This window comes from Pseudophryne corroboree, chromosome 6 (genome assembly GCF_028390025.1).
Source record: "Pseudophryne corroboree isolate aPseCor3 chromosome 6, aPseCor3.hap2, whole genome shotgun sequence".
NCBI classification, from domain to species: Eukaryota; Metazoa; Chordata; class Amphibia; order Anura; family Myobatrachidae; genus Pseudophryne; species Pseudophryne corroboree.
Window position 1 is genome coordinate 474,792,175 of NC_086449.1, and position 12,649 is coordinate 474,804,823.

General features: G+C 43.7%; 1 protein-coding gene across 2 annotated transcripts in view; it reads right to left on the reverse strand.

The window, feature by feature from the left end:
• Positions 1-12,649, reverse strand: part of MET (MET proto-oncogene, receptor tyrosine kinase) — a 226,627-nt gene that overhangs the window by 50,407 nt on the left and 163,571 nt on the right. For both annotated transcript variants that reach the window (XM_063927234.1, XM_063927235.1), the window contains exons 11-15: positions 11,172-11,390; positions 10,246-10,392; positions 8,134-8,290; positions 7,905-8,045; positions 1,064-1,294 (exon numbers count right to left, since the gene is read on the reverse strand). In XM_063927234.1, coding sequence (XP_063783304.1) covers positions 1,064-1,294; positions 7,905-8,045; positions 8,134-8,290; positions 10,246-10,392; positions 11,172-11,390 — 895 coding nt within the window. The remainder of the gene's footprint in view (positions 1-1,063; positions 1,295-7,904; positions 8,046-8,133; positions 8,291-10,245; positions 10,393-11,171; positions 11,391-12,649) is intronic.

Here is a 12,649-nt window from a genome sequence, read left to right on the forward strand (position 1 = left end):
ACAACATTTAGTTATTTACTTCATGACAATGTACAAATGCTATCACATTTGTAGTTGTAATACTGTTAATACAGTTTTCAAATATTTTAGGCTTGAATTAAAAGTCAGAGTAGTGCAAAATGCATTACAGGTTGAGTCTATCTTTTTTGAAATTCTAAAAACCGTAATATATTCCAAAAACCAAAATATTCTGGGAGGCCGTGACATCATGACATCATCTAGAAGCAATATCCTACGACTGAAGGCATGGGCTTGGTAGCCACTCTGATTTGCTGCCCTCACCAGGACCTCCCTCACAACACCTACTAGGATTCCCCCCCCCCCCCCCTCAAAGCCCTCCCACTGCTGCACCAGCCAGACCCTTGCTGCATCTCTCGGTCTCCCCTGCGGCAACCGCCGACCACCCTCTCCCCTTAACGGCACCCGTCGGACCCCCCACCCTGCAGTTGGACTCTGCATCTGAATACCCAGGTATTCCAAAATCTGCAAACGTTTGATATCCAAAACAATTCTGTTCCCAAGCATTTTGGATATCAGAGACTCAGCCTGTAATAGAAACAGTTTTCTCAAAGCCAAATGGCTGTATTACAATCAATCTAAACCAAAAAATCACCAGTTTTAAAAAGTGTTCATTTAATGGAAGTGCAGACAATCCAGTAGATAACAGGCCATTTAAGCAGTATTCACGTATCTGTAGCTCATGAGTTTGCTACAGTATCTGTTGTTTTCTTCTACCTACTAACATTTACACTGTGGGGGAGATTTATCAAAGCTTGGAGAGAGACAAAGTACCTGCCAATCAGCTCCACTGTGGTGGAGATTTATCAAAGCTTGGAGTGAGACAAAGTACCAGCCAATCAGCTCCTGTAATTTTGCAAACTGACATGATCTGATTGGTTGCTACTTTAATTTCTCCAATCTTTGATAAATCTCCCCCATTACTGAAGAACAAATGTAGTTACAGTAAGTGTCCAGATTTGATTATAAGAGGATTGTAACATGGATGTATAGGTAAGGTGGTATTGATAATACGATAACACGTAGATACAAAAAGCATGCTTACCTCTTCCTATGACTCTGTTAAAATGCACTTGCAGGCAATCCACCCCAATAACCATGTGTTCTACCTCTTTCACCAGGTCTGCACTTAAGGCACTGAGATCGATATGTACATAGGTCTGTAACAGTGGGCTGGAAATATCTGAATCTCCACTTGACAGAATAGGAGAGAGGTCTCTAACAGGGTACTGAGCTGGTCGGCAGGATCCACCATGTGATGAATTTGGAAACTGATCTATAAAATGTTAGCAGAAAAATAGGGAGTCACAGTTTCTAAAAGCCTTTCATGCAGACCTTATACGTCTAGTTTACATGGTCAAAAGGTAAAAACGGATGGACATTTGGTTTCTTTCATAGACTCCCCACACTAAATAGAGCATTTTGTGACATTTGCACTCTCTGTCATATTGTGATTACTCCAATGCACAGTATGGGTATGACATCCTGCCAGTTGGGATCCTGACACTCAGACTCCCGATGGCTTTCAGGTAAGTATTTCACTGTACTCCTAATCCTAACCCTAAACCGTAGCCTCTGCCTCTTGCAGCCTAACCCTAACCCCACCCCCTCTGCAGCCTAACCCTTACCTTCCCACCACTGCAGCCTAACCCTTACCTTCCCACCACTGCAGCCTAACCCTCCCCCTAGTGCCTAATCCTAAACCCAACCCCAATACTTACCTCTGCGATCTGTGAGGATTTTGACCATTGGGATCCCGCTGTTGGTCTTCTGACATTTGACTGCATCCCCAATCACATACATATAAATAAAACAGCAACAGTAGGTTCTTCGTCAGTCTGATATTTAACCTAGAGCTGACTGAGCATAGTGCACAGCTCCTTAAATAGCCTGAATCTGTATGCCTATGGCACCCATGCACGTCTCAAAGGAAGAGAAAAAACATACATACACAAGGAATTTGGACTGAGTGGAAGCACCCCCCCCCCCCCTTCCAGATGGAGGTTCCATATCTTCTGTACACCCTGTTGCTATGGTGGCTCCACCTTAGCATATCAGTAAGAATGTGATCCATGTTATTTCCTCCTGATACTGCAGTGCTCAGCCCCCACTGTTTGACATCAGTTTGCTCATATTTGGCTTGACAGCACCAAATTACAACATATATATGGTTCACTCCATCTAAATGCTTGGCAGCACTACATTACGTAATGACCCACTGGCAGCACCTTTTCTGCCTGCATGCTCACACTTGCCTCTTTGTAGCACTTGACTATCCCTGAACACTGCAGAACTCATTCACTACCCAGCACCCAACATTATAAAACATTATATTGCTAGTAAGTAGCTCTGCTTCCTCACACACATTCTTCCTTTATCCTAAACTTAATTTTACTGTACGTTTGAGAATTTTACATTTAAATCAAAGAAAAGCTGAGCTAGGGTTTTACTATGGTATAAGGGAGAAGGATCAGAAGCAAGTTTAGAAAGGTAAGAAGGCTAGCAATTGTATGATAGTTATAAATTCCCTTCAAGATCATTGTGTGAAAGAAACGATTCATCCCACCATTTAAGACACCCACAGTCTTAAATGACAGCTACTGATTGAAATATACTTTCTTTAACAGTCACACACTCTGTGCGAAGTATAAATTGTGATATGCAAGTGTTTCAAACTCTTACTTACATTATGTAAGGGTTAACTTTATAAGAAGTTAATGGCTACAATACATATAGGTATAACTGCACACTGTATCTGCAATTATGTGTGTTCAACTTAAAGTCAAGGTTTGGTAAATACGAAACCAAGGAAATGCCAGGAGGTGATTCATATCCTGCTGTTCTAGAAATAGGAGGTAAGGTGAAAGTCTTCCTCTTATCGGGCATGCAGAGAAGCAGATAGAAAAGGAAAATACTTATTTCATACACACAGTACTTGTTATCTGATCAGTAGACGGAACACTGCAACACAGTCTAATGAGCTAATCTTAAACAGCCTTTATATTGCGCTGCATGTGGGACACAGCAATCCTCATCCGGCTTCTCTTTCACTCAGAGGATTAAAGTATATTTTACAGAATAAACTGAAATTGTAGATTTTGCTTATTTTTATATATATATTTATATATATATATGTATATATACACACACACACATTTTTTTTTCTAAATATTTTTCTTGTATTAATAACTAGCCTGAAATAATTGTTTTATTATAGAAATATCTTGAAATTTTTATTACAGTAAAACATACATATATGGCCCAATAACGTTTTAAATTGACAGTTGTGTATATCCATTTTATGTGGCAGTCCTGCTGAAGGTTGTATTCTGTATATGCGGGTGTAGTATGGTATGCCGGCGGCCAGGCTCCCGGCGACCAGCATACCGGCGCCGGGAGCCCGACTGCCAGCATACCGACAGCGTGACGAGTGCAAATGAGCCCCTTGTGGGCTCGCTGCACTCGCCACGCTGCGGGCACAGTGGCGCGCTACAGGCGCCACGCTATTTATTCTCCCTCCAGGGGGGTCGTGGACCCCCACGAGGGAGAATATGTGTCGGTATGCCGGGTGTCGGGATTCCGGCGCCGGTATACTGTGCGCCGGGATCCTGACATTCGGCAACCAGAAGACCACCCGTATATGCTACATGAATCTTCTTGCTTATTGTGCCATTCTCTTATACCACTTTCATACTGCACAAATAACCCGTTATCGACCCGGTATATTGCCGGGTCGACACGGGTCGCTGTGCGGTGTGAAAGGGTCAGTCCTGAATTCCTGGGACAGGTGCAGTGTTAATGGGTTTCCTGGGTTGATGCGACCCGGAACCCGTTTATAGCATACTGAGAGGCGTCGCAGAGATAATCTAATCTCCTAGCGCCGCCGCCCCTGATTACATCACCGTCCCCGCCCCCGATGGCAACCCGACACGGCAATATGCCGAGTTGGGCAGCAAGTTCTCAGGATCCAATGCCGGGTCACACCCGGGAAGGACCTGTTTCCAATTCCCGGGTGCGACCTGGCATTTGCAATCTGAAAACAGTATTAGTGTGTAATTATGTTTTGTGGCTTGAATTTCTCTTTATACCATACAAAGGTTTTACTCATGTGACGACTTTTCCACCTAACATAAATACAACAGCTCCTCTGTCACCCCCTGACATTTGTTGTCTCTGATGGTAAAATCATAATAAGGAAATTAGACTATTTATTAACATTTCCATCGGCGTACCTGGTTCTAAGCAAAGTGAAATTTGGTGAGAACAGTTGTGTGCATCCCATATTATTATCAATAAATGTCAAAGGTGGTTCAGTAAGACTACCTGTCATTCAAAAATGTGAAATGGATAAAGAGAGAGTTGTTGATAAAGTAGCTAGGATAATTATTATTATTATTATCCTTTATTTATATGGCGCCACAAGGGTTCCGCAGCGCCCGATTACAGAGTACAAATGCACATAAAAAATAGGAAAACAGTGACTTACAGTTGAATACAATATAGGACAAGTACAGGGCAGCTAAGCATAACTACACCAGTAAACATAGAGATAAGTTCCAGGTGGTCAAAAAACTGTGGGATCTGGGCGGTTGAGGATTATTAAAGTAAGAAAAGTATAAGCACATGAGGGAAGAGGGCCCTACTCGTGAGAGCTTACATTCTAAGGGGAGGGGTAGACAGACAGGGATGACACAGATGGGGTACATAGAGAGCGTGGAACAGAGGGTTATGTTGAGATTTGGCTACGTTTGGTAAAGAAATGGGTCTTAAGAGCCCGTTTGAAGTTTTGTAGAGAGGTGGAGAGTCTGAGGGGGAGAGGTAAAGAATTCCAGAGAAATGGAGCAGCACGTGAAAAATCTTGGAGATAGGAGTGGGAGGAAGTAATCAGAAGACAGGAGAGACGGCGTGCATTAGCAGAGCGAAGAGGACGGGTGGGAGAGTAAAGGGAGATAAGGTCAGAGATGTAGATGGGAGAGGAGTGGGTGAGTGCTTTGTAAGTGAGTGTGAGAAGTTTGAATTGGATTCTGAAAGGGAAGGGAAGCCAGTGGAGGGCCTGTAGGAGGGGGGAGGTAGACGTAGTGCGTTTGGTGAGGAAGATGAGCCGGGCAGCAGCATTGAGGATAGATTGGAGTGGAGAGAGGTGATTGTCAGGGAGGCCAGTTAAGAGGAGATTACAGTAGTCCAGTCTGGAAATAATCAGTGAGTGAATAATGATCTTAGTGGCATCCTGTGTGAGAAAAGGTCTGATTCTAGAAATGTTTTTGAGATGAAAATGACAGGTTTGTGAGAGGTGCTGAATGTGTGGTTTGAAGGAGAGGGAGGAGTCAAGGATTACGCCAAGACAGCGTACTTGGGGGCTAGGGGAGATAGTTGTGCCATCAATGGATAATGAGATTGTGGGAGGTGAGGCTGTGCGGGAGGGTGGGAAGATGATCAGCTCAGTCTTAGACATGTTGAGTTTAAGAAAGCGCTGAGACATCCAGGAAGAGATAGCAGAAAGACAGTTTGAGGTACGAGTGAGGAGAGCCGTGGAGAGATCAGGGGAGGAGAGGTAGATTTGAGTGTCATCAGCATAGAGGTGATATTGGAAGTTAAAAGAACTAATGAGTTCACCTAAAGAGGACGTATAGAGAGAGAAAAGGAGAGGACCAAGAACAGAGCCTTGGGGGACACCAACAGTTAGTGGAAGTGGGGGGGATGTAGCATCATGAGAGGAGACAGAGAAGGAACGATCAGAGAGGTAGGAGGACAGCCAGGAGAGGGCAGTATCACGCAGACCAAGAGAGTGAAGGATTTGCAGAAGGAGAGGATGGTCCACAGTGTCAAAAGCAGCAGAGAGGTCAAGAAGAATAAGCAGAGAGTAGTGGCCCTTAGATTTGGCTGCATGGAGGTCATTGCAGACTTTTGTGAGGGCAGTTTCAGTGGAGTGGAGAGAACGGAAACCAGACTGGAATGGGTCAAGCAGTGAGTGAGAGGAAAGAAAGGCAGTGAGGCGATTATAGACAATACGCTCAAGAAGTTTGGAGGCAAAGGGGAGGAGAGAGATGGGTCGATAGTTGGAGAGAGTGTTAGGATCAAGGGTAGGTTTTTTAAGAATAGGGGAGACAAGAGCATGCTTGAAGGCAGAGGGGACAGTGCCTGATGAAAGGGAGAGATTGAGAAGGTGGGCAAGATGGGAACAGGCAGAAGGGGAGAGGTAACGGAGGAGGTGGGAGGGGATAGGGTCGAGCGGGGAGGTTGTGGGGGGGGAGGAACGGATGAGGGCCATGACTTCCTCGCCAGATACATGGGAGAAAGATGTCAGAGTTGGTAAGAGGGAAGGGGAGGGGTGGCAAGGGATGGGTGGTGGCTGGTTGCTGGTCTGGTGGGAAGTGATATCCTGACGTATGGAGTCAATCTTGGATGTGAAATAAGTGGCAAAGTCAAGAGCAGACAATGAGGAAGGGAGAGGAGGTGGTGGTGGGCAGAGGAGGGAGTTAACAGTGGCAAAGAGGCGCCGGGGGTTGGAAGACTGTGTAGAAATGAGGATTTTGAAGTATGATTGTTTAGCAAGGGAAAGGGCAGTACTGAAGGATGAGAGCATGAATTTGAAATGGAGGAAGTCTGCTTTAGAGCGTGATTTCCTCCACTGTCGCTCGGCAGTACGTGAGCATTTTTGTAGGTATCTGGTGCATTTGGTGTGCCAGGGTTGAGGTGTTGATCTGCGAGGGTGAATAGTGGTTGGCGGAGCAACAGAGTCAAGGGCAGAAGTAAGAGATGCATTGTATAGGGATGTGGCTTGTTCAAGGCATGTGAGAGAGAGAAGAGGAGAGAGAAGGGAGTCAAACAGGGAGGACAGGGATGAGGTGTCAATAGCCTCAATGTTACGCTTCGTGATGGTAGCCTTAGGAGGGAGAGATGGGGAAGCAGAGATAGATAAGTTGAAAGAGAGCAAATGGTGGTCAGAGAGGGGAAAAGGGGAATTGGAGAAATCAGAAATATCACAGCGGTGAGTGAAAACCAGATCCAGTGAGCTCCCGTTCACATGGGAGGGTGAGGTGGTCCACTGGGAGAGACCAAGTGAAGAGGTGAGGTTAAGGAGTTTAGAGGCAGGTGATTTTGTGGGGTTATCGATAGGGATGTTGAAATCACCTAGAATAATGGAGGGAATGTCAGAAGAGAGGAAGTGAGGTAGCCAGTGCACGGAATATTGTGTAAACATGAATCATGAAGCAAACAATGATTCATTCATGGCAGAGTCACCAACTTCAAAAGCAGAGTCACTGGCATCAGTGAAAGCGTTTTATTGTAGTGTAACTTTCTGTCTACTATGCAAGCGCTCTGATTCATGACCAGTTGCAGTCTCAGGTTCAAGGCATATAGAATTATTTACTTTAGAAACTCTATCAAACTTATTTGGGGTTGATCACAATTTACAGCCCAGGCGTACACGGAAAATGTAGGTAGCAATATCACATTATTACTTAGCTATTTTGTGTTGTACATATCTTTGTACCAGGGCTCAAGCACCCATAAGATATCTGCCTGGAGACCGGAGAGTTCAGAGATGTGACTTACTTAGAATAGTCTTCTCATCTAGTAATTATACTAAACTTACTTGTGCAAGTCCTTACTGTACTGCAGCTGTCCCTGCACCCCCTGATCTCCCAGCATAGGGAGCTGTCACTTTGTGTAGATAAGCAAAGCTACAGTAGTATAACTACCAGAATATCTTCCATTTTTAATGTTTATTTGTTCACTCAGAACACCAATATGCTAAAGCCTATGGATGTGATTTAGTTTTACCTTAACAGAGTATAAATGGCAAGAAGACCTTTTCTCCCATTTGTGGAACGTTTAAAAAAAAGTGAAATATGGTTAGAAAATCATATAAGCAGACCTCCTACCTTCTGGAAATGTGGCCCGGTAGTCTACAGATTCACTTGACAGCATTTCCGTAGTAGGACTAACACTCCTTGCACTTACAAGCCTATCCAAGTGAGGAGTGTGCACCCTGCCATCAAACAGCACCCGCTCACCACTTTTATCTGTAAAGGAAATATCATCAATGTACTGATACCATACCACTGTAAAGCACAAACAAGTGCCACATGTATTTAAGAAAAACAATTTTACCTTTCAGTTGTTTCCTTTTTTTCAAATATATAACTATTCCCAGTATGACGGAAAGCAATATCACACAAGACAAAACTCCAGTGAATATTCCAGTATAATTCTGATTTTGCTGAACCATCACTTTGCCAATGATAAGTGGCGAGACATCTTGCAGGAACTTAATGTAAAAAGTTAAAGAGATAAATAATGCAATTTTACATTTTCTACAATGAATACTATAAGTGTATATTCTCGCATTTCAATAACTACACATTGTCTGGAAATACTGGTTTGGCAGACATAATATATTATTATTATTAGAAGGTCCAAAAAAGAGATTTTTGAGGCTCAGTTAACAGAATATTATATTTATATTACAGCTATATGCTAGTGGTGTCTAAATTTTTTAACTGGGACCTAAATGCCAGTGTGCCATTGTTCTGGCACCCCTAAGGTCTGTATCTCATCATTCTGGCATCCCAAGTGTCAATATGGCACTGCTCGGAGTCCCAAATCTCAGCCTACCATTCAGCAGACCTTACAACTTGCCCTCCACCACAAAGTAAAACATGCTTTGATCCTGTACCTCCCACTTCATGTATGATTACAGTCACCTAGTTAATTGACTAGAATGGTGTTTTTAACACAGGTGACTACAATAATTAAGAGGGGAGTTGAAGAGCAGAGCATTTTGTACCCGGTGGAAGGGGTCCTTTTGGAGGGTATTCCATTGTTCTGGGTCCCCAAATGTCAGCAGGCCACTCTTCTGGGACTTGTTGTAGGTATACACGTGTCATAATGCCATTATTCAGGGACCCTTAATGTCAGTATTTCATTGTTTTGTCAACCACAGTAATTCATATGCCATTGCCAGTATCTTGTGGCATGGCCATGTTCCCCTCAGACACTTTTCGAGTAAAATGTTTTTTGTTTTTTTAAAGCCATCCGAAATGGAGGCATGTGTCTGAGCTGTATGCAGTAGTACATTTTCTCCCAACCCCCCCCAATAAATCGTGAGAAGGGGGAAACTCCCCTGACATTGTCACTGTCCTGATGAAATTGGGATGGTTGGGATGTATATATTAAAGTAGTATGTTTTGCATGAATAAATTTTACTGCGGAACTGCACATCTGGTAGAAGTGTGACTTTCCGATGACACCCACTTCTAGTTGTGGTTGGAAAGTCCCATAGGAATTCAAATCTACAAACAGGGCATGTGTAAGCCCTGGGGATGTCCTGTCACCATGCCTTCATCAGAAGTGCTACACCCTCATTGGTACATCCCGTTTACCTTAGGTAGGAGGTGGGGTGGCTTCTCTACTCCAAGTAGTGTGGCATTTGGCTGTGACATAACCTAGTACCAAAATACCTGGAGGAGCAGCATATCAGAAGATGCTGGATGCTTCTCCTCCACGACCATGACCAGTGATCCTTGTGGGTGCACCACAGGGCATTAAAAAAATTCAGTGTTTTAGGAGACCCTAACCATTAGCACCTAAGACAATGGCCTAGGTTCTCCTAATGGTAGTGCTGGCCCTTTCTAGGAATAGAGCAGGAGTGACAACTGTCAGTTCAATCTTCTGAGTGGTGGGAATGGGGTAAGACTGGGAAAAGGCATCAATTTCTCCCTTGCACCATGTGTATCTCACCCTGGTTTAAATTATTTATTTGGTATCCCATATATTGTAGAGAGGCAACAAACATATATATTGTCATTTCACTCATAAAACCATCACAATATGTTGCATGGATTTGTCACATCTTCAATCTGTTTGCATGCCTAGTGGGAGGCCTTCACAGTCAGGCCTGCACCTGTCTTGTACAGCTCCTTCAATTAATTGCGATTGAGCCTTACACTGGTTGCAAATCATAGATGTTGGTAATTCATAGCAGGTGTGCTGCTTCATTAATTATGATTTCTCTTAGAAGTCACTTTGAAAATGTAATCAACTGTAAAACAATGTTACTTCTCAACAAACAGAGTACTGCTAAATAATTATTTGAAATATACGATCTGACCTTCATTGATAATGCAGAAACAAACATATGCAGAGATGATAAGTTTTAGACATAGTCCAACAGTTTGTGCTGCCACAGGCCGTGCACTGATGTGTAATGCGCTCAGATCTTACTTCTATTTTTAACTCGCTGTTGGATTTGATCAGGTCATTTGAAATAGCACAGGAGACAAAATCTGATTTGGATTGAATAATTTCACAGCTCTTGTTACCAACTTTTAGTAAATCGCCTTTAACAGCTTCTGAATCAATATTTTCTCCCTGAAATTAACATGATTAAAACCAGTTATGGAAAGCAAAAATTAAATGCACACAATTTGTTTTTTAAATGTCATGTTCCATTTATGAGCATAAAAATTAAGCAAAATAAGATAAAAAAGTGGAAAAGTTACAGAACACTTGCCACTAAAAAGTGGGCTGAACCACTGCTTGTCTCAAGTTGCAATAGTCATTAAATTAAGCTATATACTGACATAAAATGCATATATATTTTTGGAGCACATGCAAAGTACCATAAGTCTGAGAGAGATAAAATGGAGACGATGCCCACAGCGACGTTGGGGGGGGGGGGGGGGGGTGTCGTTCTAGACCATTTGCAGGGTGGACCGTGGTGGCTGCGTGACATCACACGCTGCCGCTGTGATCCAAAAGATGGCGGATTGCTGTCTGCCTTAGCAGCTAGGCTGCATAGGCGGAGGGCAACCCTAAACATGCAAGAGCATTGGCGTTGTGTGATGTGCTTGCATGTTTGCAGCATGCGGGGTGGACTTGCCCTGTGATGGGCGTTCCGCCCCATGTCAGTGTAATGGGTTGTAGATGTGTGATTTTTCGCACATCTACAACCCATGCTGAATTAGTCCCTTTGTCATTGGTGTTCATGAGCCACTAACATTACACAGGAAATTCTAATACAACACTCGTACATGATACAGACAATTAGGCCAATACATTGCACTGTGACCATTTCTGCAAAAAACAAGCATGATTAGTTTTTAAATGACATCAATGTTAAAATGTAAAAGGTGAACTTTGAAACGTACCTTAATTTCCAGGATGTTTTTGTTTCCCTTTGAAATTACTAATAGTTTTTCTGATGTTTTAAATACAGGGTTATTTACAAAAGTGAAACCAAAGGTACTAGATGTCACACCATCAAAAATGAAAAAAGCATGAGTAACAATTGGTGGAGTCAGATTTAAATCTTTCAGTGATGGAGTTGAGCAGCAGATTAGCTCTGAGGCAGATCTATGGACACAGGACTGGGAGTAAAAAAAAAGTGGAAATTGGTTATTTGTGTTATTAAAGGTCTGCATATACAAATAATATGTAAAGCACATTTTCTGTGTATATATATATATATATATATATTCACAGGAAAGGGAACTCTGGGATGTATAATGAAGCTGCTGGGGTGCCTTCCAATGGAGTGATAACAGCAATACAGATGTCCTCTTAGGTAGAAGGAACAGGCAGCACTCATCCGGACTTGTTTAAATAGAAGCTGTTGCTTTATTGAAACACAATGTTTCAAGGCCCTTCGGCCTTTTCGTTAGGTGCAATAATCGTATTGCATCTGACGAAAAGGCCGGCAGGCCTTGAAACGTTGTATTTCAATAAAGCAACAGCTTCTATTTAAACAAGTCCGGATGAGTGCTGCCTGTTCCTTCTACCTAAGAGGACATCTGTATTGATATATATATATATATACACACAGTGGTGCAAGTAGAAAAAATGTCTTACGGGTACTGTCGCGCGCAAAAAAATGGGTGTGGCCAAATGCCACATGGGGCGTGGCCAATGAAAATGGGGGCGTGATACACATATGGGGGGAGGGGCAGATACACGTATGACCCCAATAGTGCCAGATACACGTTGCCCCACAGTGCCAGATATACATTGCCCCACAGTGCCAGATACACATTACCCCACAGTGCCAGATGCACATTGCCCCACAGTGCCAGATGCACATTGCCCCACAGTGCCAGATACACAAATGTCCCCAGAGTGCCAGATACACAAATGTCCCCAGAGTGCCAGATACACAAATGTCCCCAGAGTGCCAGATACACATTGCCTCACAGTGCCAGATACAGAAATGCCCCCAGAGTGCCATACATTGCCTCACAGTGTCAGATACACATTGCCCCACAGTGCCAGATACACAAATGCCCCCACTGTGTCAGATATACATTGCCCCCCGTGCCAGATACAGAAATGCCCCTACAGTGCCAGATATGCCCCCAGTGCCAGATATCCCCCAGTGCCAGGTATATATGCCCCCCTGTGCCAGATATGCCCCCAGTGCCAGATATCCCCCAGTGCCAGGTATACATGCCCCCCCAGTGCCAGATATCCCCCAGTGCCAGGTATACATGCCCCCCTGTGCCAGGTATATATGCCCCCCTGTGCCAGATATGCCCCCAGTGTCAGATATCCCCCAGTGCCAGGTATACATGCCCCCCCAGTGCCAGATATCCCCCAGTGCCAGGTATAACATGCCCCCCCCCCAGTGCCAGAT